General features: G+C 44.7%; 1 protein-coding gene across 3 annotated transcripts in view; it reads left to right on the top strand.

Moving 5' to 3' along the window:
• HSPBAP1 (HSPB1 associated protein 1) overlaps positions 1-23,977 on the top strand; it is a 123,478-nt gene that overhangs the window by 24,638 nt on the left and 74,863 nt on the right. For all 3 annotated transcript variants that reach the window (XM_082262199.1, XM_082262197.1, XM_082262198.1), the window contains exon 3: positions 10,520-10,704. In XM_082262199.1, the coding sequence (XP_082118325.1) occupies positions 10,520-10,704 (185 nt within the window). The remainder of the gene's footprint in view (positions 1-10,519; positions 10,705-23,977) is intronic.

The raw sequence follows: 23,977 nt of genomic DNA, 5'->3' as shown, positions 1-23,977 counted from the left end.
TCACGGATCATCCGCTTTCACTGGTTTACCTTCGATCTGCCTGACATATTTCATAAAGGGCAAAAACAAACGCTCATTATAGAGAGATTATTCTTTATCCTCGGCTCTGACAGTTCTACATTAATGTCAGTATTGGAATTAAGAGATCTAAATAGAAAAATAAACTCATTAATTCATTTATTATCCTCGGGATGGATATAGTTTAGGTGTAAGCAATAAAGTGAACCTGTCATCACAGATCTCTTCATGTTAACTGCAGCATGCTGAGTACTGTGCCAGTGTGACCCTTCCAGGTATTTATTACCTCCCACAGAGATCACAGGACTCCCCCCCCGACAATGCCCTCATCTGCATTTGTGTCCACTGACACTAATGCTGGGGGTATTATTGCATCCACTGACACCAATGCTGGGGGTTATTATTGCATCCACTGACACCAATGCTGGGGGTTATTATTGCATCCACTGACACCAATGCTGGGGGTTATTATTGCATCCACTGACACCAATGCTGGGGGTATTTTTGCATCCACTGACACTAATGGCTGGGGGTATTTTTGCATCCACTGACACCAATGCTGGGGGTATTATTGCATCCACTGACACCAATGCTGGGGGTATTATTGCATCCACTGACACCAATGCTGGGGGTATTATTGCATCCACTGACACCAATGCTGGGGGTATTATTGCATCCATTGACACCAATGCTGGGGGTATTTTTGCATCCACTGACACCAATGCTGGGGGTTATTATTGCATCCACTGACACCAATGCCGGGGGTATTTTTGCATCCACTGACACCAATGCTGGGGGTATTATTGTATCCACTGACACTAATTCTGGGGGTATTATTGTATCCACTGACACCAATGCTGGGGGTATTATTGCATCCACTGACACCAATGCTGGGGGTATTATTGCATCCACTGACACCAATGCTGGGGGTATTATTGCATCCACTGACACCAATGCTGTGGGGGTATTATTGCATCCACTGACCCTAATGCTGGGGGTATTATTGCATCCACTGACACCAATGCTGGGGGTATTATTGCATCCCCTGACACCAATGCTGGGGGTATTATTGCATCCACTGACACCAATGCTGGGGGTTATTATTGCATCCACTGACACCAATGCTGGGGGTATTATTGCATCCACTGACACCAATGCCGGGGTTTATTATTGCATCCACTGACACCAATGCTGGGGGTATTTTTGCATCCACTGACACCAATGCTGGGGACATTATTGCATCCACTGACACTAATGCTGGGGACATTATTGCATCCACTGGCACCAGTGCTGGGGGTATTATTGCATTTATTGACACCAATGTTGGGGGTTATTATTGTGTCCGCTGTCACCAAAGCTGGCGGTTATCATTGCTTACACTGACACCACTGCTGGGGGTTATTATAGCACCCACTGGCCTAAATGTTGTGGGTTGTTATTGCATCCACTGACACCAATATTGGGGGTTAATATTGTGTTCATTGACACCAATGTTGGGGGTTTTTATTGCATACATTGACACCAATATTGGGGATTATTATTGCGTCCATTGACACCAATGTGGAGGTATTATTGCATCCACTGACACCAATGTTGGGGGTTATTATTGTGTCCATTGACACCAATGCTGGGGGTTATTATTGCTCTCATTGACACCAATGCGGAGGTATTATTGTATCCATTGACACCAATGCTGAGGTTATTATTGGGTCCACTGACACCAATGCTGGTGGTTATTATTGCGTTCATTGACCCCCAATGTGGGGGTTATTATTGCTCCCACTGACAACAATGTTGAGGGTTCTCTTGCATCCACTGACACCAGTGTTGGGGTTTGTTATTGAATCCACTGACACCAATGCTAAGGGTTATTGTACTCCAACCCCTTCAGTGTGCATTGGAATAGATCTCAAAAAATGCAGCAGGACCAACGTTTTTGGTTGATGAGTTACCAAACTGCTTTGCTACTGTGCGGCCCTCTGGAGGTGTCGGGAGCCTTACTTTAAGCCCTCTATAATTTTCAAGCTGACCACCATTGGTCTGAGTGGTAAGTTAACATTACGGATGAAAGAAAAGTATTTATAAAATATTTTCTCTTTCGTTCATCAATGGACACAGCTACTGATTCTTCTTAACCATTGAGTTATAATGCCCCTACAGGAGTAGGACACTAGGCAGGAAAAAGCTTGACTATGCCTATGGGCAGTCCCAGGGGGTGTACACCCACACTCAATTTGTTTCCTTTTAAATAGATTTTTTGCTGGATAATCTAGATCCAGAGGGTCCAGCAAGTCTGGCCAGCTGGTGCAGGCCTCAATTCCTCGCTAGGTCAGCCGCGACATAGCCCCACTGGAGGGGGGCTGGCCTGCGAGTTAAACGTCTCGCGAGGGCTCATACAACCTGGCCTAAGCCCGAGTCGCATCGTTTCCTCCGGGCCAACAGCCACCCACATCCCGATGGAACGATGGTCTGTCTAAAGCAGTGCCCACTCTGTTCCTGGTATGATAAATAGCTGTCCCCCCTCTACCCCTCGAGGGTTTTGGGGTGGACATGGGCCCCTCCCTGGGATTGTGGGACCCCCGAGTTCCCCTCCCTCCTCCCCAGCCCTGTAAAAATTCAGTGATCACTGTGGGTCTTAAAACTTTGCGGCCTACTGGTCGGGAGCTATGTTGGGCGGCCCCAGTGAGGATGGCTAAAGCCAATACCCTCCATTTGGGCATCCGCCCTCCCCTCCGTTGCCGCTGGGTGGTCGACCTCCGCTGAGGCTCCGTTGGGGGGGTCAGCCCCAGTGAGTCTGGCTGGGATGAGTGCACTTGCTGCTGGGCCTCCACAAGGCCATGTGTCCAGGTTAGCACCTCCCTTGGACGAGGTGGCGCTGTGGGGGCGGTTTAATCTTTGATGGCAACCATGTCGCTATTATTGTGGAGGGCACCTATACCTTTTAGTGGCGCAGGACCATCAGGATACCCTGCCTGCATGTCCGCGTCATGGTGGGCGACCCCCTTTTAAGAGGGCTATTTCCTATTGTGTGGGCCTCTATGTAGGAGCTCGGACGGCGACCCCCTTGTTTTTTGTGGGGTCCAGTAGGTGGTCCATTCGTGGGGTCCAGTCGGCGGCCCTCCCCTGATTGTTATGTTTTTCCAGGTGACCCTCCCCTGCCTTATCTGTCCATCAGATCCTAAATTGGTTTCGGCCGGCGCGGCCGCGAGTCACCCTACTGGGTCTGCGTCCATGCACCCTGAGTTCTCAGACAGTGAGGATGTTTCCTCTAGCCATGCATGAAATGGCGCTGGTGGATGCACTAATTGTGTCAGAGCGAAAAATTTCAAACATGGCGGAGATGCTGTGTCGGAGGCGCCGGTCCCTTTTGGAACCACAGGTCCTCCACTCTGGCGGGAGTGTTTGACTTTCAGTGGGGTTGTCGAAAACGCACCCTAAGCGTTTTTCTATGCGGTATCCTTATAAGGATTCCCCGCTTAAAAAGTGGACGGTCCCACATATAATGGACTCGCCGGTTTCCAGGTTAAATAAAGCTACCCTGCTTCCGGTTGAGGAGTCCTTGACCTTTAAAGCAGAGTTCCTGCCTAAAAAAAAAAAAAAAAAAAAAAATAGATAAAAATACCCCCGGGACAGTCAGGGCAGTGCATTTCAGCAATGATAGCCTGTGAACTGTCCCCGGGTTCACTTACCTTTTGGAAGAAATACTTACATTGAAAATTTCTTGTCCAACGCTGCCATCTCAGGTGTGGGCAGCTGAAGCCAGGGTGTTCTCTTCGGTGTCCTCTTCTGTGTTCTCTTCGGTCCCAGAATGCCCTGCACCGGCCCCGCTCGTCACTTCCGGCGCAGGCGCGTCATCCCTGCACAGCTTCTGGGCATGCCCAGAAGCTGTTTAACAGGGAATGATGCCTGGGAGCTATTTGTACTCACGGTTGGACTTGGAAAAGGGCTGGCCGCTTCTGCTGCTACCATTTCCAGGTGGATCAGACAGACAGTGATTCAGGCCTATTTAATTAGGGGTCAGGTTCCTCCTTTCCCTGTTAAGGCACACTCTAATCGGGCGCTTAGTGCCTCCTGGGCCTTCCGTCATCAGTGGTGCAGCTTTGTCGTCTGTGCACACTTTTACAAAGTTTTATAAAATGGTTATGTTGGCATCTACAGATGCTTCCTTTGGCCGCGAGGTTTTGCAGGCTGCTGTTTAGAGGACCTGGTCCTCTTTGGGGGTGTGTTTTTTTTTTTAGGTGAGCTCCAGTTGGTATGGTTGAGCTCTGTTACCTGGTTGGCTATGGTTAGCCTTGGGAATTTTTGTCTGCTGTTTTCCCACCCCTCATGTTTGACACTACTTTGGAACGTCACAATGGTTAAGAAGATCAGGAGCTGTGTCCATCCATGAACGAAAGACAAAATTGGATTTTTGACTTACCGAAAAATCCATTTCTCTGATGTTCATTGACGGACACAGCACCTGCCCCTCTGTGGAGTTGGCTTTCTTCTGACACTGCTTGTAACAAAACTGCGTACCTATAGCTGAGTGTGGGGGTATACCCCCTGGGACTGCCCATAGGCACAGTCAAGCTTTTTCATAGTGCCTAGTGTCCTACTCCAGTAGGGGGCAGTATAACCCAATGGTTAAGAAGAATCAGGAGCTGTGTCCATCAATGAACATCAGAGAAATGTATCTTACGGTAAGTCAAAACTCCAATTTTTTTTTCATCATCATTTCATTGTTTTTTATTATTTTAGATTCAACAGGCGCTGTATACCAACCAAGTGAGGGCGAGCGCTCGGAAGGGTTTTCCTCGCCATGCAGATGACAGCTCAGGGCTAGAGAGTTCTGGAAAGTTCCGCCGCAGCGAGATGAAAATAAAATATTGGCGTTTTCACCAAATTCCAAAAAGGTTGTAGATCTGACGCGCTCTATATTTCCCCTCCGAGCTCCGAATTCACCTTTAATCCGCCATCCTGCCGCGGAACATCACTGAGCGCCTGACTCACTGCAGGGGGGTACAAGACCGAACGAACGATTGCTCACCTTGGCCTGTGAAGAGACGTCCGATCCTCTGATCGCGGCAGTTCGCGGTGTAGAGATGACAGCCCCTCCTGTGAGAATTCCGCCTTTTGTTCTCAGAATTCACAGCCGTCTGAAGACTGAGACTCTCAGGAACATCCGCGAGCGCGATTAGCCTCTTCATCGCTCTGGAGGATAAAAAAAAAAAAAGCATACAACCATCGGCGAGTTCAGCTCTGATCACAGCGATGGTGGCCTCGTCAATGTTTGTTTTTTCCTCTTCTTGACGAAGTCACACTTTGCATTTCAAGACTGTTTCAAAGACGGCAAGCGCGCATCTGTATTTGTGCGCTCCGAGCGAAGGGGAAAACGAGAGTCTTCATTGAACTCTTATTGTTATGTTTACCTGACGGGGGAATTTTATTTTGGCTTTTTGTATTTTTTTTTTTTTTTTTTCTTTATTGTTGATGTGAAAAAATAAAATTTTTGAAATCCTAAAATATAAAAATAAAAACTCCGCGCTCAGTCATGAAATGACTTAAAGTAGCAGTAAAACCTCAACGTTTTTTTACCCTAACACATGGAATAGAATAAAATAAAATATACATTCCGCAGTAAACTACACTGCTCAAACAAGTGAAAGGAACACTTTGAAAACACATCAGATATCAATGGGGAAAAATATCATGCTGGATATTTTTACTGGTATGGACTGGGTAATGTGTTAGGAGGATCTATATTGGTATGGACTGGGTAATGTGTTAGGATCTATACTGGTATGGACTGGGTAATGTGTTAGGATCTATACTGGTATGGACTGGGTAATGTGTTAGGATCTATACTGGTATGGACTGGGTAATGTGTTAGGATCTATACTGGTATGGACTGGGTAATGTGTTAGGATATATACTGGTATGGACTGGGTAGTGTGTTAGGATCTATACTGGTATGGACTTGGTAATGTGTTAGGATCTATACTGGTATGGCCTGGGTAGTGTGCTAGGATCTATACTGGTATGGACTTGGTAATGTGTTAGGTTCTATACTGGTATGGACTGGGTAATGTGTTAGGATCTAAACTGGTATGGACTGGGTAATGTGTTAGGATCTATACTGGTATGGACTGGGTAATGTGTTAGGATCTATACTGGTTTGAACTGGGTAATGTGTTAGGATCTATACTGGTATGGCCTGGGTAGTGTGCTAGGATCTATACTGGTATGGACTTGGTAATGTGTTAGGTTCTATACTGGTACGGACTGGGTAATGTGTTAGGAAGGAAATGAAGTCACATTGTTTGATGGAAATGAAAATGATCACCCTACAGAGGGCTGAATTCAAAGACACCCCGAAATGCAAAGTGAAAAAATTATGCAGCAGGCGAGTCCATTTTGCTGATATTTCACTGCAGCAACTCCGAATGGTCTTCAGTAGTTTGTATGGCTCTGAAACGGCAAGTGACTAAATCCTTATCACTTCTGGCTTCATTAGTCACAGAGGAGATCAGGGAACGGATGTTTCTCCATCTCCTCTGTGGGAAGTCCTTTCAGCCACTTACCTCCACGAGCCACCACAGCAGGGAGGAGGGAGAGTTTAACAGGACAGGTTTCACTCAGAACATGCCTCACTATGGTGTACCAAAGAAGTTGAGTGCACGTGCTCAGCGTCATATCCAGAGGCTGTCTTTGGGAAATAGATGTATGAGTGCTGCCAGCATTGCTGCAGAGGTTGAAGGGGTGGGGGGTCAGCCTGTCAGTGCTCAGACCATACGCCGCACACTGCATCAAATTGGTCTGCATGGCTGTCATCCCAGAAGGAAGCCTCTTCTAAAGATGATGCACAAGAAAATCTGCAAACATTTTGCTGAAGACAAGCAGACTAAGGACATGGATTACTGGAACCATGTCCTCTGATCTAATGAGACCAAGATAAACTTATTTGGTTCAGATGGTGTCAAGCGTGTGTGGCAGCAATCAGGTGAGGAGTACAAAGACAAGTGTGTCTTCCTACAGTCAAGCATGGTGGTGGGAGTGCCATGGTCTGGGGCTGCATGAGTGCTGCCGGCACTGGGAGCTACAGATCATTGAGGGAACCATGAATGCCAACATGTACTGTGACATACTGAAGCAGAGCATGATCCCCTCCCTTCGGAGACTGGGCCGCAGGGCAGTATTCCAACATAACGACCCCAAACACCTCCAAGATTATCACTGCCTTGCTAAAGAAGCTGAGGGTAAAGGTGATGGACTGGCCAACCATTCTCCAGACCTAAACCCTATTGAGCATCTGTGGGGCATCCTCAAATGGAAGGTGGAGGAGCGCAAGGCCTCTAACATCCACCAGCTCTGTGATGTCATCATGGAGGAGTGGAAGAGGACTCCGCTGGCAACCTGTGAAGCTCTGGTGAACTCCATGCCCAAGAGGGTTAAGGCAGTGCTGGAAAATAGTGGTAGCCACACAAAATATTGACACTTTGATCCAAATTTGGACATTGTCACTTAGGGCTGCACTCACTTTTGTTGCCAGCGGTTTCGACATTAATGGCTGTGTGTTGAGTTAATTTGAAGGGACAGCAAATTTACACTGTTATACAAGCTGTACACTCACTACTTTACATTGTAGCAAAGTGTCATTTCTTCAGTGTTGTCACATAAAAAGATAGAATAAAAAATTTACAAAAATGTGAGGGGTGTACTCACTTTTGTGAGATACTGTGTGTGTATGTGTGTGAAAATATATATATATATATATATATATATACTGTATATGTATGTGTTTGGAGTAAAAATGGGAGTGCTTTCAGAACATACTAAACAAAGAGATTGGCCAGTGCATTAGAAAAGGGAAATAAATTTAAAAGAGCAAAACTAAACCCTGGGTGGCTAAACTCCAACATAAAAATGCGTATTAATACTAAAGAAAAGGCCTTCAAAAAATACAAGGCTGAGGGGTCATTGGCAGCATTCAAGCATTACAAAGAGTGTAATAAGAAATGTAAAGACGAAATCAGGGCGGCTAAAATAGAACACGAGAGACATATAGCGGAGGAGAGTAAAAAGAACCCCCAAAAATTCTTTAAGTATATAAACAGTAAGAAAGCGAGGCCAGAACACATTGGCCCCATAAAAGACGACAAAGGAAATATGGCCACAGAGGACAGGGAAAAGGCGGAAGTGTTAAATAATTTCTTCTCTTCAGTCTTCACAAAAGAATTGGGGGGCTACACTAACCCAGCTTGTAATGCTAAACTAAATAACACACCTCTAGGAAGTGCCGCCATGGCAAATAGAAGATAGACTTAGAACTAAACTAGAGAAATTTAACATAAATAAATCACCGGGACCGGATGGCTTGCACCCGAGGGTTCTTAAAGAGCTCAGCCAGGTGATTGCCAGACCATTATATGATATCAATGTACAAATACTGTACTGGTGAGGACCCTAGCATAAGGAACAAACTCTTTAGAGAAAGGGAATACAATAAGACACGGAGCCACTCACTAAAACTAGAGGAAAAACGGTTTAACCTTAAACTACGTAAAGGGTTCTTCACTGTAAGAGAAGTAAGGATGTGGAATTCTCTTCCACAGGCAGTGGTGTCAGCGGGGAGCATAGATAGTTTCAAAAAACTATTAGATGGGCACCTTAAAGACCACAACATACAGGGGTATACAATGTACAACATACAGGGGTATACAATGTACGGTTAAAAGCAAACACACAAACATCATAGGTTGAACTGGATGGACTGATGTCTTTTTTTCAACCTCACGAACTATATATATATATATATATATATATATATATAATAAATATAAATGAGTGCCTTGTAAAAGTATTCGGCCCCCTTGAACTTTGCGACCTTTTTGCCACATTTCAGGCTTCAAACATAAAGATATAAAACTGTAATTTTTTTGTGAAGAATCAACAAGTGGGACACAATCATGAAGTGGAACGAAATTTATTGGATATTTCAAACTTTTTTAACAAATAAAAAACTAAAAAATTGGGCGTGCAAAATTATTCAGCCCCCTTAAGTTAATACTTTGTAGCGCCACCTTTTGCTGCGATTACAGCTGTAAGTCGCTTGGGGTATGTCTCTATCAGTTTTGCACATCGAGAGACTGAAATTTTTGCCCATTCCTCCTTGCAAAACAGCTCGAGCTCAGTTAAGTTGGATGGAGAGCGTTTGTGAACAGCAGTTTTCAGTTCTTTCCACAGATTCTCGATTGGATTCAGATCTGGACTTTGACTTGGCCATTCTAACACCTGGATATGTTTATTTGTGAACCATTCCATTGTAGATTTTGCTTTATGTTTTGGATCATTGTCTTGTTGGAAGACAAATCTCCGTCCCAGTCTCAGGTCTTTTGCAGACTCCATCAGGTTTTCTTCCAGAATGGTCCTGTATTTGGCTCCATCCATCTTCCCATCAATTTTAACCATCTTCCCTGTCCCTGCTGAAGAAAAGCAGGCCCAAACCATGATGCTGCCACCACCATGTGTGACAGTGGGGATGGTGTGTTCAGGGTGATGAGCTGTGTTGCTTTTACGCCAAACATAACGTTTTACATTGTTGCCAAAAAGTTTGATTTTGGTTTCATCTGACCAGAGCCCCTTCTTCCACATGTTTGGTGTCTCCCAGGTGGCTTGTGGCAAACTTTAAACGACACTTTTTATGGATATCTTTAAGAAATGTCTTTCTTCTTGTCACTCTTCCATAAAGGGCAGATTTGTGCAGTATACGACTGATTGTTGTCCTATGGACAGAGTCTCCCACCTCAGCTGTAGATCTCTGCAGTTCATCCAGAGTGATCATGGGCCTCTTGGCTGCATCTCTGATCAGTCTTCTCCTTGTATGAGCTGAAAGTTTAGAGGGACGGCCAGGTCTTCGTAGATTTGCAGTGGTCTGATACTCCTTCCATTTCAATATTATCGCTTGCACAGTGCTCCTTTGGATGTTTAAAGCTTGGGAAATCTTTTTGTATCCAAATCCAGCTATAAACTTCTCCACAACAGTATCTCTGACCTGCCTGGTGTGTTCCTTGTTCTTCATGATGCTCTCTACACTTTAAACGGACCTCTGAGACTATCACAGTGCAGGTGCATTTATACGGAGACTTGATTACACACAGGTGGATTCTATTTATCATCATTAGTCATTTAGGTCAACATTGGATCATTCAGAGATCCTCACTGAACTTCTGGAGAGAGTTTGCTGCACTGAAAGTAAAGGGGGCTGAATAAATTTGCACTCCCAATTTTTCAGTTTTTTATTTGTTAACAAAGTTTGAAATATCCAATAAATTTCGTTCCACTTCATGATTGTGACCCACTTGTTGTTGATTCTTCACAAAAAATTACAGTTTTATATCTTTATGTTTGAAGTCTGAAATGTGGCAAAATGTCGCAAAGTTCATAGGCAGATTGTGCTTCCTCCTCCGCAGCGCTGTACAGTGACCTCACCACCAAACTTCTGTTTTTTTCTCCAACGCAGAGCCGCAGTTTGAGACTCAATGCGATTATATCGATGGGACGGTCGGGCAGTTCCGGTCTTGGATTGGTGGAGATTCTTCAGAGCTGTGTGGAGCTTTCGGAGGGTTTGACAGGGCGGAGTTCTGGGCGTACGCCGACTATAAGTACCTGGCCGTCCTGTTTGAAGACAGACCGGATATTTTACAGGTAAGAGGAATGAGGGGGAAAGGTCTTTAAAGTGGAACTTCACTCGCTCAGTCAACATTGCATTGCATGCCTGATCTAAGGCCAGGTGGATTTCAGGAAGTAAATGCTACATGAATCATCTGCCCTTACTCAAGATGGCCGCAGCCAGGAATGCTAGGTTGGAGGGGAGTTTACTTTGAATATTAAAAATGAAGTAAATAGCATTTTTGGTTTGTGGTGCTCAGATGTTGTGCGGTTCCACTTTAAAGCTGAAGTTTTAATCTGCTTGTCTTTGGCCTTCCCTGGTTCCTCCCCTCCCCCACCATCAACATGACAGGAGGGGCTTTCTCAGCTGACAATAACCACTTAAGCCCCGGAAGATTTTACCCCCTTCCTGACCAGGGCCTATTTTGCGATTTGGCACTGCGTGACTTTAACGGACAATTGCGCGGTCGTGCGACGCTGTACCTAAACAAATTTGACGTCCTTTTTTTCCCACAAACAGAGCTTTCTTTTGGTGGTATTTGATCACCTGTGCGACAAAAGAAGGGCGACAATTTTGCAAAAATAACAATATTTTCACATTTTTTTATATGAAATTTCCCCCCCCCCCCAAAAAAAAATGTGTAAACATCAAAAATTTTTAACATTTTAGGCCAATTTGTGTTCTGCTACTTATTTGCGGTTAAAAAAATCTGAATAAGTGTATTTTGATTGGTTTGCGCAAAAGTTATTGCGTCTACAAACTAGGGGAAAGATTTATGTCATTTTTATTTATTTATTTTTTTACTAGTAATGGGGGCGATCTGCAATTTTTTTGCGAGACTGCGACATTGTGGCGGACAGATCGGACCCCTAACTGACATTTTTGGGGGGACCAGTGACATTACTACAGTAATCAGTGCTAAAAATATGCACTGTTACTGTAATAATGACACTGGCAGGGAAGGGGTTAACACCAGGGGTGATCAAAGGATTAAATGTGTCCCTAGGGGGTGCTTTCTAACTGTGTGTGGGATGGACTTATGGAATGAACACAGAGATCTGTGTTCCTAAATAAGAGGACCCCCCGAGTTCATTGCTGAAAGAAACAGCGGTCTGCTGTGTTTACAATGGCAGACCACCATTCTGTCCCAACGGGGAGCGTTCGCGGCCACCGGACCCCCAGATCAGCTCCCCCTGTGGCGAATTGGCGTGCATGCCCCCGCTAGCGGTCCCGTGAAGCGATGTACAGGTGCGTCGTTCGCGGGACAGAGCCGACCTGCTGCTGTAAAACTGCGGCCGCTGGTCGCCAAGTGGTTCCATACCTTTTTTTTTTAGACCCGGTGACCCCACTGGGTCCCTGTGCTTTTCTAAACAATTCAAACAGATCATGGCTGGTGGGAGGGGCCACCAGGGGGCTGGACATGGCTTCCTGAAAACATCACAGCCCCCTGCCTCTGTACTCCTCTCAAGAGTCCTGATGCAAGCAGTGGGCGGACTGTCGGGAGGAGTTATGCAAATATCAAAATTCCTTGATGGGTGGGTGTCAGTTTGGAGGAGTGGGTGGGCCTATAAAAGCTGTATTTGCATAGGTAACGCCCACATGTGATGCTCATCCCCCATGATTGACACAGCTAAAATCCAATGAATGAAAAGGGGTGGGCCATGGACAGTCAGGCTGAGCCCTTGGTCCTGATGTAAACAGTGGGCGGAGTTATGCAAATATCAAAATTCCTTGATGGGTGAGTGTCAGTTTGGAGGCGTGGGTGGGCCTATAAAAGCTGTATTTGCATAGGTAACGCCCACATGTGATGCTGAGCCTCCATGATTGACACAACTAAAGTCCAATGAATGAAAAGGGGTGGGCCATGGACAGTCAGGCTGAGCCTTTGGTCCTGATTTAAGCAGTGGGTGGAGTTATGCAAATATCAGTCCGCCTGGATGGTAGGGTTTCAGTCTAAAGGAGTGGGCGTTCCTAGGCAGGTTGTATTTGCATAGGTAACGCCCACCTGTGATGCTGAGCCTCCATGATTGAATGAACAGAGATCTGATAAATGAAAGGGGTGGGGCCAGGGACAGTCCGCCTGGGAGAGGGAAGCAGTAGATGATGCTGGCCGTCCTCCAGCCAGGAAATGGGGCGGGGCTCTATCTGACTTTCTGCAGCTTCTAATGCACATTGTGAGAAGCTCACAGTGTGCGGTGAAATCAGAAGAAGCCGTTTCATTCCAGGAGAGGAGCCGGCACAACTGCAAGACTGAAGGGGAGGGTGGAGTTTGGAAATTACATTTAACATTAAATCCTCTAAAATATGAGATTTTAGTGATTTGCATTTAAATCTATTTTAACATTTGGGTAAGAAGCTGATGAGGGGGATGGGCTTCCTTTCCGGTATGATTAAATTTTATTGTTCTCAGCTGTTGGAGACCCAAAACACGAGATAAATGTCAGAACATCTTTGAAATTGGCGGAATAAGAATCCCGCGTTCTTTAATTAATTATTTTTTTGGACGCGGCGAAGTTATTTGTATTTGTTAGAGGGGACGGAGGATCTTGTTCAACACAGTCCAGATGTCCTCCCAAACGTCTTGAGACGTGTCGGCGCCGTGCGGCGGCGATGTTCTCTCTCGCTCTGGCGGAGGCGCGGGGCAGCCAGCCATGTCTCTGGTATACCCGTGATTAATTGGGCCATTTGTAACGTGATTCGGATTGCGATTGCGCTGTTTATCTTCCGCAGCAGTACAAGCTCGGGTAATGATTCCATTATTCCACTCATTGAACACCATCCTGCATTTTAATGGTTCTTCCTAATATTAGGTTCTATCACTTGGCGCGGCGGCTTTCGAATGGCATTTACCGGCTCGGCGCTGAAGGGTTAAAACGAGATTCGGCCGCGTTCTGCTCTGACTTTGTTTCTTTGGGACGCGGCTGGCTTTGTGTACGCGGCGTTATCTATCTCCCGTGGAAAATTAAACATCTGACAATTAAAAGCCAGGACAAATTAGCATGTTCCGGGCTGCCGATTATGAGCGCGACCTTGATTAACGGCCGGAAAGTCCTTTCTTATGGTTTCCCACCCGACTTTTTGGTTTTATATAAAATTCCGTCAGCCGTAGATGAAAAGTCTTTGTGTTTTTTTATAAATGGCAGGAAGCGGTCTGAGGTTCTAATGGGCAGATGTTCATGGAATTAATTCCAGAAATGGGGTTTCGGGGAGCCGTATGTCGTTTTGCCGTCTTATCAGACTTTCTAATTCATCATTCCTTGGTGGGAGGATCGGCTTTTGTTCTAGAGAAGGCTGTGTGTCAGTTCTGGAGATATCAGTTCTTGGGTGTGTCCGTTCTGTGGTCTCACCAAACAGAAAATCTCTATAGGCCTTGTTTCAACCTAGCGAGTTTTGGAGCTTGAAGGTCCAAAAGGCTCAACAAACGTGGGAGGATCTGGTTTTGTTCTAGAGAAGACGGTGTGTCAATTCTGGAGCACAACAAACATGGGAGGATCTGGTTTTATTCTAGAGAAGGGTGTGTCAATTCTGGAGATATCAGTTCTTGGGTGTGTCCGTTCTGTGGTCTCACCAAACAGAAAATCTCTATAGGCCTTGTTTCAACCTAGCAAATTTTGGAGCTTGAAGGTCCTAAATGCTCAACAAACGTGGGAGGATCTGGTTTTGTTCTAGAGAAGGCTGTGTGTCAATTCTGGAGATATCAGTTATTGGGTGTGTCTGTTCTATGGTCTCACCAGGCGGTAAATCTCTATAGGCCTTGATTCAACCTGGAGCGTTTTGATGCTTGAAGGTCCAAAGCGCTCAACAAACGTGGCAGGATCTGGTTTTATTCTAGAGAAGGCTGTGTTTCAATTTTGGAGATATCAGATCTTGGGTGTGTCCATTCTGTGGTCTCACCGGGAAAGAAATCTCTATATGCCTTGATTCAACCCGGAGAGTTTTGGAGCTTGAAAGTCCAAAATGCTCAAGAAACGTGAGAGGATCTGGTTTTGTTCTAGAAACGTGAGAGGATTTGGTTTTGTTCTAGAGAAGGGTGTTTCAATTCTAGAGAAATCAGTTCTTAGGTGTATCCGTTCTGTGGTCCCAACGGGCAGAAAATCTCTATGGGCCTTGTTTCAACCTAGCGAGTTTTGGAGCTTGAAGGTCCAAAGCGCTCAACAAACGTGGGAGGATCTGGTTTTATTCTAGAGAAGGGTGTGTCAATTCTTGAGATATGAGTTCTTGGGTGTGTCTGTTCTGTGGTCCCACCAAATAGAAAATATCTATAGGCCTTGTTTCAACCTAGTGAGTTTTGGAGCTTGAAGGTCCAAAACGCTCAAAAAATGTGGGAGGATCTAGTTTTATTCTAGAGAAGGCTGTGTGTCAATTCTGGAGATATCAGTTCTTGGATGTGACCTTTCTATGGTCTCACCAGGCAGGAAATCTCTTTAGGCCTTGTTTCAACCCAGCGAGTTTTGGAGCTTGAAGGTCCAAAATGCTCAACAAACGTGGGAGGATCTGGTTTTGTTCTAGAGAAGGCTGTGTGTCAATTCTGGAGATATCCGTTCTTGGATGTGACCTTTCTATGGTCTCACCAGGCAGGAAATCTCTTTAGGCCTTGTTTCAACCCAGCGAGTTTTGGAGCTTGAAAGTCCAAAACGCTCAACAAACGTGGGAGGATGTGGTTTTGTTCTAGAGAAGGCTGTGTGTCAATTCTGGAGATATCAGTTCTTGGGTGTGTCCGTTCTGTGGTCTCACCGGGAAAGAAATCTCTATAGACCTTGTTTCAACCCAGCAAGTTTTGGAGCTTGAAAGTCCAAAATGCTCAAGAAACGTGGGAGGATCTGTTTTTTTTTTTTTTTTCTAGAGAAGGGTGTGTCAATTCTGGAGAAATCAGTTCTTGGGTGTGTCCGTTCTGTGGTCGCACCGGGCAGAAAATCTCTATAGACCTTGTTTCAACCCAGCAAGTTTTGGATCTGTTTTTGTTCTAGAGAAGGCTGTGTGTTAGCTCTGGAGATCTCAGATTTTGGGAGTGTCCGTTCTATGGTCTCACCGGGCGGGAAATCTCTATAGGCCTTCAACCCGGAGAGTTTTTCAGCTTGAAGGTCCAGAACGCTCAAGAAACGTAGATGGATCTGGTTTTGTTCTAGAGAAGGCTGTGTGTCAATTCTGGAGAAATCCGTTCTTGGGTGTGTCCCTTCTGTGGTCTCACAGGGCTGGAAATCTCTATAGGCCTTGATTCAACCCGGAGAATTTTGGAGCTTGAAGGTCCAAAACACTCAACAACCAAAATCCTATGCTTTTAATTTGTGCCTGTTGACAAATGGAGTCTCAGACATCCGAAGCTCAGTGGTACATGTGCTACTGTTATAGCAGACTGGAGTATTTTGGCCCCATTGACTTCAGTGGGAGCACCTTTAAAAATTTACGTTTTTCAAGCCTAAGCAACCATCTCCTCCTCCTAGTAATTAGCTTTCCATTGTCTAAAACAGGGGTCTCCAAACTTTCTAAACAAATGGCCAGTTTACTGTACTTCAGACTTGAGGGGGCCGTACTGTGGCCAGTAGGAGTAGAAATTGTCTTGGCGACAGTGGGAGTAAACCGTACATTTTTGGCATTAGGGGGAGGAATTCCTGCCACTGACACCCATCATCGGTAACAGTGGGAGGAAAAGTGCCTCATCATTTGTGGTTCCCCTCTATAGAAGTCTTCCGGTCAACTCTAGTTTATCCTTTAAAGAAGCATTTGTCAGTTCTTGGTTCCCCTTCTTTAGAAATGTATGTGCCAGTTCTAGGTTCTCCTCTTTAAAGTCTCTCTTTCAGTTCTAGATTTTCCTCTATTGAAGTCTCCTTGTAGGTTTTATGTTCTCCTCTATAAATGTCTGTGTGTCAATTCTAGTTTGTCCTTTTAGAGAAACCTCTGTCAGTTCTTGGTTCCTCTCTTTAGAAATGTATAAGCCAGTTTTATGTCCTCCTCTGTGGAAGTCCCTCTATCAGTTCTAGGTTCTCCTCTATTGAAGTCTCCTTGTAGTTTATATATTCTCCTTTATAAATGTTTCTGTGTCCATTCTAGTTTGTTCTTTTGAGAAACCTTTGTCAGTTCCTAGTTGCACTCTATGGAAGGTTATATGCCAGTTCTATGTCCTCCTCTGTGGAAACCTCTTTGTCAGTTCTAGGTTTATACCTCCATAGAAGTTTCTATGATAGTTCTTGGGGTGCAATCTCTAGGAATCTCTGTCAGCTCTGGGTTCTCATCTGTAAGAATCTTTGTGTTCTCTTCTTGCTTCTCCTCTATAGAATACTCAAATTTTAGGGTCTCCTTTCTAAAAATCTGTGGTTCTAGATTCTCATCTGTAGTAATCTTTGTTTTCTGTTCTAGGTTCTCATGTAAAGATTTTTTTTGTGTCATTTGTAGGATCTCCTCTCTAAAAATCTGTCCTTATAGAAGTCCCTGTGTTGGTCCTCGATCCTCCTCTGTAGGAATCTTTGTGTTGGTTCTAGGTTTTCCCCACCATAGGGATATTTTATATCACTTCTAGATCTGACACAAAAATAACTACAGAGAACAATTTAGAATGAACCCAGATTTCTATCAAATCTGTGTCCATTATAAAGCTCTCCCCTGTAGTCATCATTGTGTCGGTTCTCGATTTTTCTCTATAGTTACATAGTTAGTGAGGTTGAAAAAAGACATCAGTCCATCCAGTTCAACCTATGATGTGTGTGTGTTTGCTGTTAACCGTACATTGTATACCCCTGTATGTTGTACATTGTATACCCCTGTATGTTGTACATTGTATACCCCCTGTATGTTGTACATTGTATACCCTCTGTATGTTGTACATTGTATACCCCTGTATGTTGTACATTGTATACCTCTGTATGTTGTACATTGTATACCCCTGTATGTTGTACATTGTATACCCCCTGTATGTTGTACATTGTATACCCCCTGTATGTTGTACATTGTATACCCCTGTATGCTGTACATTGTATACCCCCTGTATGTTGTACATTGTATACCCCTGTATGTTGTACATTGTATACCCCTGTATGTTGTACATTGTATACCCCTGTATGTTGTACATTGTATACCCCCTGTATGTTGTACATTGTATACCCCTGTATGCTGTACATTGTATACCCCCTGTATGTTGTACATTGTATACCCCTGTATGTTGTACATTGTATACCCCTGTATGTTGTGGTCTTTAAGGTGCCCATCTAATAGTTTTTGAAACTATCAATGCTCTTTGCGGATACAACTGTTTGCGGAAGAGAATTCCACATCCTTACTGCTCTCACAGTGAAGAACCCCTTACGTAATTTAAGGTTAAACCGCCTTTCCTCTAGTTTTAGTGAGTGGCCACGTGTCTTATTGTATTCCCTTTCTCTGAATAGGTTTTTCCATATGCTAGGGTTGCCAGTACAGTATTTGTACATTGATATCATATCCCCCCTCAATCGTCGCTTCTCCAGAGAGAATAAGTTCAGTGCTTGTAGTCTTTCCTCATAGCTGATGTCCTCCATTCCCCTAATTATCTTTGTTGCCCTTCTCTGGACTTTCTCCAGTTCCAGCACATCCTTCCTGAGGACCGGTGCCCAGAACTGGACAGCATACTCCAGATGTGGCCGGACCAGAGTCTTGTAGAGAGGGAGAATAATCTCTTTATTTCTGGAGTGAATCCCCTTTTTTATACATCCCAGTATTCTGTTGGCTTTGCTTGCAGCAGCTTGGCATTGCATGCCACTGCCAAGCCTGTTGTCTACCAGTACCCCCAGGTCCTTTTCCATCCTAGACTCACCCAGAGGTTCCCCCCCTAGTGAGTAGCTTGTTTTCTGGTTTCTGGCCCCCAAGTGCATTACTTTACATTTTTCAACATTAAACCTCATCTGCCATGTAGTTGCCCACCCCGTTATTTTGTTCAGGTCCGCTTGTAAGGTTTCCACATCCTGCATAGAAGATATTGGCATGCTTATTTTAGTATCATCCGCAAATACTGAGATTTTACTCGATATCCCCTCCTCTAGATCTTTTATGAATAAATTAAACAGGATTGGCCCCAGGACAGAACCTTGGGGGACCCCACTTTCCACACCCGCCCAATCTGAGTACTATAAAATTCTTCACATGGTGTCTTTGTTCTGCTTTGTAGGAACTCATGTGTTCTGAATTCACCCCTGGAGAAATGTGTTTTTTTTTTTTTTAGGTTCTCCTCGATAAGAATTTTTGTGTTGGCTACATTGTCTTTGGTTCTGGCCTCTGTGGTCCACCCAAAATTCCATCCTGTACAGGAGCATTTGTCAGTTCTTGGTTCCTCTTCTGGAGCCCTTGCAAATCGGCAAATCGCCCAGTGACGTAATCGCCTGGGCAGAGGCACCAGGAAGTGCAGCAGACAAAAGAAGAAAAAGGGTATTTAATTACAAAAAAAAAAAAAAAAAACTTGCCTATTATGGGGACCACCAATGTTCCTTACACTCTTGGAGCAGCTTGGAAAATCTATGAAATGTCAAACATCGCAGAACAAGTCCAGTTGAATGTCACCAACTACTACTAGTTTTCCCCTTTTGTAGTCTCAGCAATAAAACTCTTAATACCTCATCCTTCTTTGTGTATGTAATATAAATGCCGGATCGCTCCGCGTACAACTCCAGATTCTGGAACACATTGTCAGCGCATCGCAGTGTCACCTCTTGTGCTGTGACCCAGAACGTTTCTAATCTGTGCCATTCAGTGCCAGAGCTTCCTTAATGTAGTTTTCCCTCCATTAGATTATTAGCATCCAGTCCAGCATCTCTTTGTTTAATTAAAATAAGCCGCCAGACGTGATCTGAGAGATAGAGGAAGGCGCAGAGGCCATTATGTCGCTGATGCCGGATCTCAATAACGCTAAACCTCTTGTCATCCTCCCATGTTCAGAAGGACAGCCGCGGTCTCCTCTACTTTTAATGAAAAACAATTAGGCTTTATCTCAGCAGAAAAGGAATCCATAATGAAATATTTAGAGGTTGCAGAACTTGGGAAGCTGAATTACTTTTAGAACTAGCAGCAAGATGTTTTAGCTTTCCTAGACTATTCCGTAAAGTAGTCAAGAATCTGAACCTCCAATATCTGCTGTGTCTGGAAGTATCTCTTCTTGCAGAGCCAGCTGATATGCTGGACAGCTCCCTGGACAGTTCTTTGGACAATCTTGCCTTGAACCTTGTTTCTGGTGAACCTTGAACTTCCTATTTAAGCCATAGCTCCGCACTTCCTGTTTGCCAGATTATTGTGCTCTCTCCAGCTAATATCTTGCTCTTGTCTCTCCTGCTGCCGTCCATATCTTTACTCGTTCCCAATCTTTGGCTTGTTCCTTGACTAAGCTTCTGCTTGATCCCAACCTGTGACCAATTGTTACTGACCTTTGACTTGTTTACTGACTACACTTCTGCTTGATCTCTACCTGCTAAATCTGCTACTGGACCCCAGCTTGCTCACCTCCTGGTGGGGCGATCCCGAGGACCGCGGCCTGCTACTAACACACAGCAAAACCCATCTCCACCATCAGGAGCTCTTGTGAATAATGGTTAGTGCTTAGACTTTTCAGTAAAGTAGTCAAGACCGGAATCTGAACCTCCAACCTCTGCTGTGTCTGGCAGTATCTCTTCTTGCAGAGCAAGCTGATATGCTGGACGGGTGAGCCGTGTCATTCACCAGGCTGACATGCTTGTCTACTTATCCTGTTGGTCAGTGGGAGCCTCTCTACTGCTATAGCTACTGGTCTCCAAGCCTCACCCCTAATCGTAAAAAAGTTGCGCAAAAGAAAAAGCCGAAACGTGGTTTGGGCATCACAAAGAAAAATTCTCACCTGCCCTACAAGTGATAATTCTAGTATCCACCCAACACATCTAATGTAAATGAGCCCCTAAATACCAAAGAGCCCTTGCGCAGCTGCACAGTTGTTTGTGCCTATATATTTTAGGTTACATTGCGGTAAAGCAAGGAAGAAGAAACCCCTGTAGTATATTGAAGCCCCTTACTAAACAAGAATGCTGTACATACAAACTACTTACAATTGTAGGAAAACAAGACATCCAGAGAATGGCAAATACACATAGAGCACACACATGCACAAGCTACCTATCCTTCCTAGCAAATGAACATTTACAATGGTCTTTATGCAATAGGGATACACAAAAAAGTAACTTAGCTTGGGTTATAGTTTGTGATTTTTGTAACAAACAGGGCTCCAGGCTCTACTCAAGTAATTGCAGGAAACCGGGTAGTTCTTGTAGTGTAGATTTAGTGCTATCCCCGGGTAAAGTTCCTTCTTTTGTCTTGTGATGTCCCTTCTGGCACAGGCACAGACCTTCCCTAGTTATGTTATGAAGCCCACTCTCAGCTTATGCTTCTGGCCTTTTTTTTTTTTTTCGAAAGTTTGGGTAGCCATTCCCACATGGAAATATCCTTTTACCTCTTCCATTCTACATCAGTTTCTTTGGGAGAAGCATTTTCTAACTAAAACTTTACATGGCAATGTAGTATCATAGATGCCTTAAGTCAAATGTATCAAAAGGTTAGGCTATTGTTGACTTTAATTGCCATAGCCTGGGTGCATTGTTTGACAAGAGCTCCTCTAAAACAATGGGAACAGCCAAAATATGTACATGGCCCATCAAATCGTTTATATTTGTACAATATACAACAATAGTATCTTTTTTTTTTTTTTTTTCCAATGTGTTTTTCTTTTGTGTCTTTAAGGCCCCGTTCACATAGGGGCGACGCTACCTCGGAGCGGCCGCCACGGACTTCATAACATTGAAGTCTATGGCGGTAGCCTCCTGGTCGCCCCAAAGAAGCTCCGGACCCTTTTTCTAAGTCGGAGCGACTTGTGTCGCTCCTATTAGAACGGGTCCGCAGCTTCCCTATGGGAGGCGACCTACGGCGACCTGTGAGGCGACCAGGTCGCCTCACAGGTCGCCTTAGTGTGAACGGGGACTTAGGGTCACTTTGCAATAAAGCAAGGAAGCTTAGAAACCACTGTAGTGTTTTAATGCGCTTTTACTAAACAAAAATAGTGTACATACATACTATTACAATTATAGGAATACAATAAAAGACTGACAGATATACATACAACAAGCAAAATGCTACCTACTTCGTAGCTAATAAGCATGAACTATGGTCGGTTTTCAACAGAAATACGCTAAAAGTTACTTCGCTCAGGTTATAGCCACTTCACGATCTCCATATGCAATCAAGATCCCAGGCTCTACTGTACTCTGTACTAGCGATTGAAGGAAATGGGGAGAAAGCGTCATAAGTTGAAGTTACTTCTGGCACAACCCTTCCTTGTTGTTTTATCATTATAGAGTCCTCCTTCAGCTTAGGCTGCTGGCCTTCTGGAAAGTTTAGGTAGCTAATCCCACATGGACATCTCACTACTTCATTCGCATTAAGCAAACATTTTTCAACTCAACCTCTAGATGGCACTGTTGTATCATACATGCCATAGGTCATTTATGTCAAAAGGTCAAGCTATGTTGACCATTGGTTACATGTATTGTTGACTTTGGTAACAAAAATTACCCTAGAACAATAGAAGCATCCAACTGTGAACTGACATTAGCCCAACATACAACAATAGTATCTATGTTACCATTGTTTCAGAGCAGGGGTCTCCAAACTTTTTACTTTTACTCTTTACAAGGGCCACATTGTATATTTTACACATATTCACGGGCCAGAAAAATTATTTCTAAATAAATCCACAGTAGAAGAAGAGAATATAATTTGACAGACTGCTTACAGCAGGGCTGGATGATGCTCTTGTATCCTTTTCCGGCACCTAAAAGCTGGAGCATCATGCAGCGGGGCTAAATTTCTAGTGTGCATGGGGCTTCTGTGTCCCCGTCAGTCTTCCCATACATCTGTGTCCGCATCACTCATCAGAGTATCCCTGCAAATTTGTATCCCCATTAGAGCCCCCCATATTTTTATGTATCCAACACAGCCCACCCCCGTACATATTTGTCCCCCTACCCCCGCATATTTGTGTACCCATCAGAGCCATCAACTCCCCCCACCCCTGCATGTTTGTGTCCAAATCAGAGCCATCACTCCCCCCCCCCCCCCACACACATATGTGTCCCCATCAGAGCTATCCCCCTCCCCCTCACATATTTGTGTCCCCATCAAGAGCCATCAGGCAGCCCCCACGTTTGTGTCCCCATCAAAGCCATCAGGCCCCCTGCATAATTTTGTTCCAATCAGAGCCAGTAAACCTGCTGCATATATGTGTCCCCATCAGAGCCATCACTTCCCCACCCCCCCTGCATATTTGTGTCCCCATCAGAGCTATCACCCTCCCCCCTCATATTTGTGTCCCCATCAGAGCCATCAGGCCAACCCCCCCCCCAACCCCCCCACGTTTGTGTCCCCATCAGAGCCATCAGCTCCCCCTGCATATTTGTGTTCCCATCAGAGCCAATAATCCCCCATGAATATTTGTGTCCCCATCAGAGCTATCACCCCCCCCCCCCCATATTTGTGTCCCCATGAGAGCAATCAGGCCCCCCCCACCTTTGTGTCCCCATCAGAGCGATCAGCTCCCCCCCACATATTTGTTTCCGCATCAAAAGCCATCAGGCACCCCCCACGTTTGTGTCCCCATCAGAGCCATCAGCTCCCCCTGCATATTTGTCTTCCAATCAGAGTCAATAACCCCCCCCCCTGCATATTTGTGTCCCCAGCAGAGCTATCACCCTCCCCCCACATATTTAAGTCCCCGAAGTAGTACAGGGCCCTTTTTCTAAGTCGGAGCGACTTGTGTCGCTCCTATTAGAACGGGTCCTGTAGCGGTCAATGGACCGCGAGGGAGCGCGACTTGTCAGGCTGACCAAGTCGCCTGACAAGTTGCGCTAATGTGATCCGGCTCTAAATCTGTCCAAACAAGAGTCTAGTAGACATCCCGGGTATGATAAAGTTTGAAACACAAAATCACTTTCTGCATCTTGCAAACTTCCGATGCGTAGCCAATTGTTGCTCTTTGTAGCGGTTTATCTCAGTAACTATTTTTTCAATAACCTCATCGGTCAAAAATAATTGTAGGTATGCCAAGGGGTTGTCATGGTCAACATCAACTTTCATACCAGGTGCTCCAGTAAATGGGAAACATGAGGGCGCTGCCTGATCCGTACCGCAGTCAATAGAGCACCAACTCCGCACTGAGCTCAGTCGCAGAATCGTTGCTGTCGTCACTTTTTTTTTTTTTTTAAGTACCTGAAATAATAATAATAATAGAGTAAAAAAAATAAATAAAGATAATCATAAACAAACACAATAAATGAACAC

Source organism: Pelophylax lessonae, assembly GCF_965119305.1.
Source record: "Pelophylax lessonae genome assembly, chromosome: 6".
Classification (NCBI taxonomy): Eukaryota; Metazoa; Chordata; class Amphibia; order Anura; family Ranidae; genus Pelophylax; species Pelophylax lessonae.
Note: the sequence above shows the minus strand (reverse complement) of the source record. Positions and strands in the feature narration are given on the sequence as shown.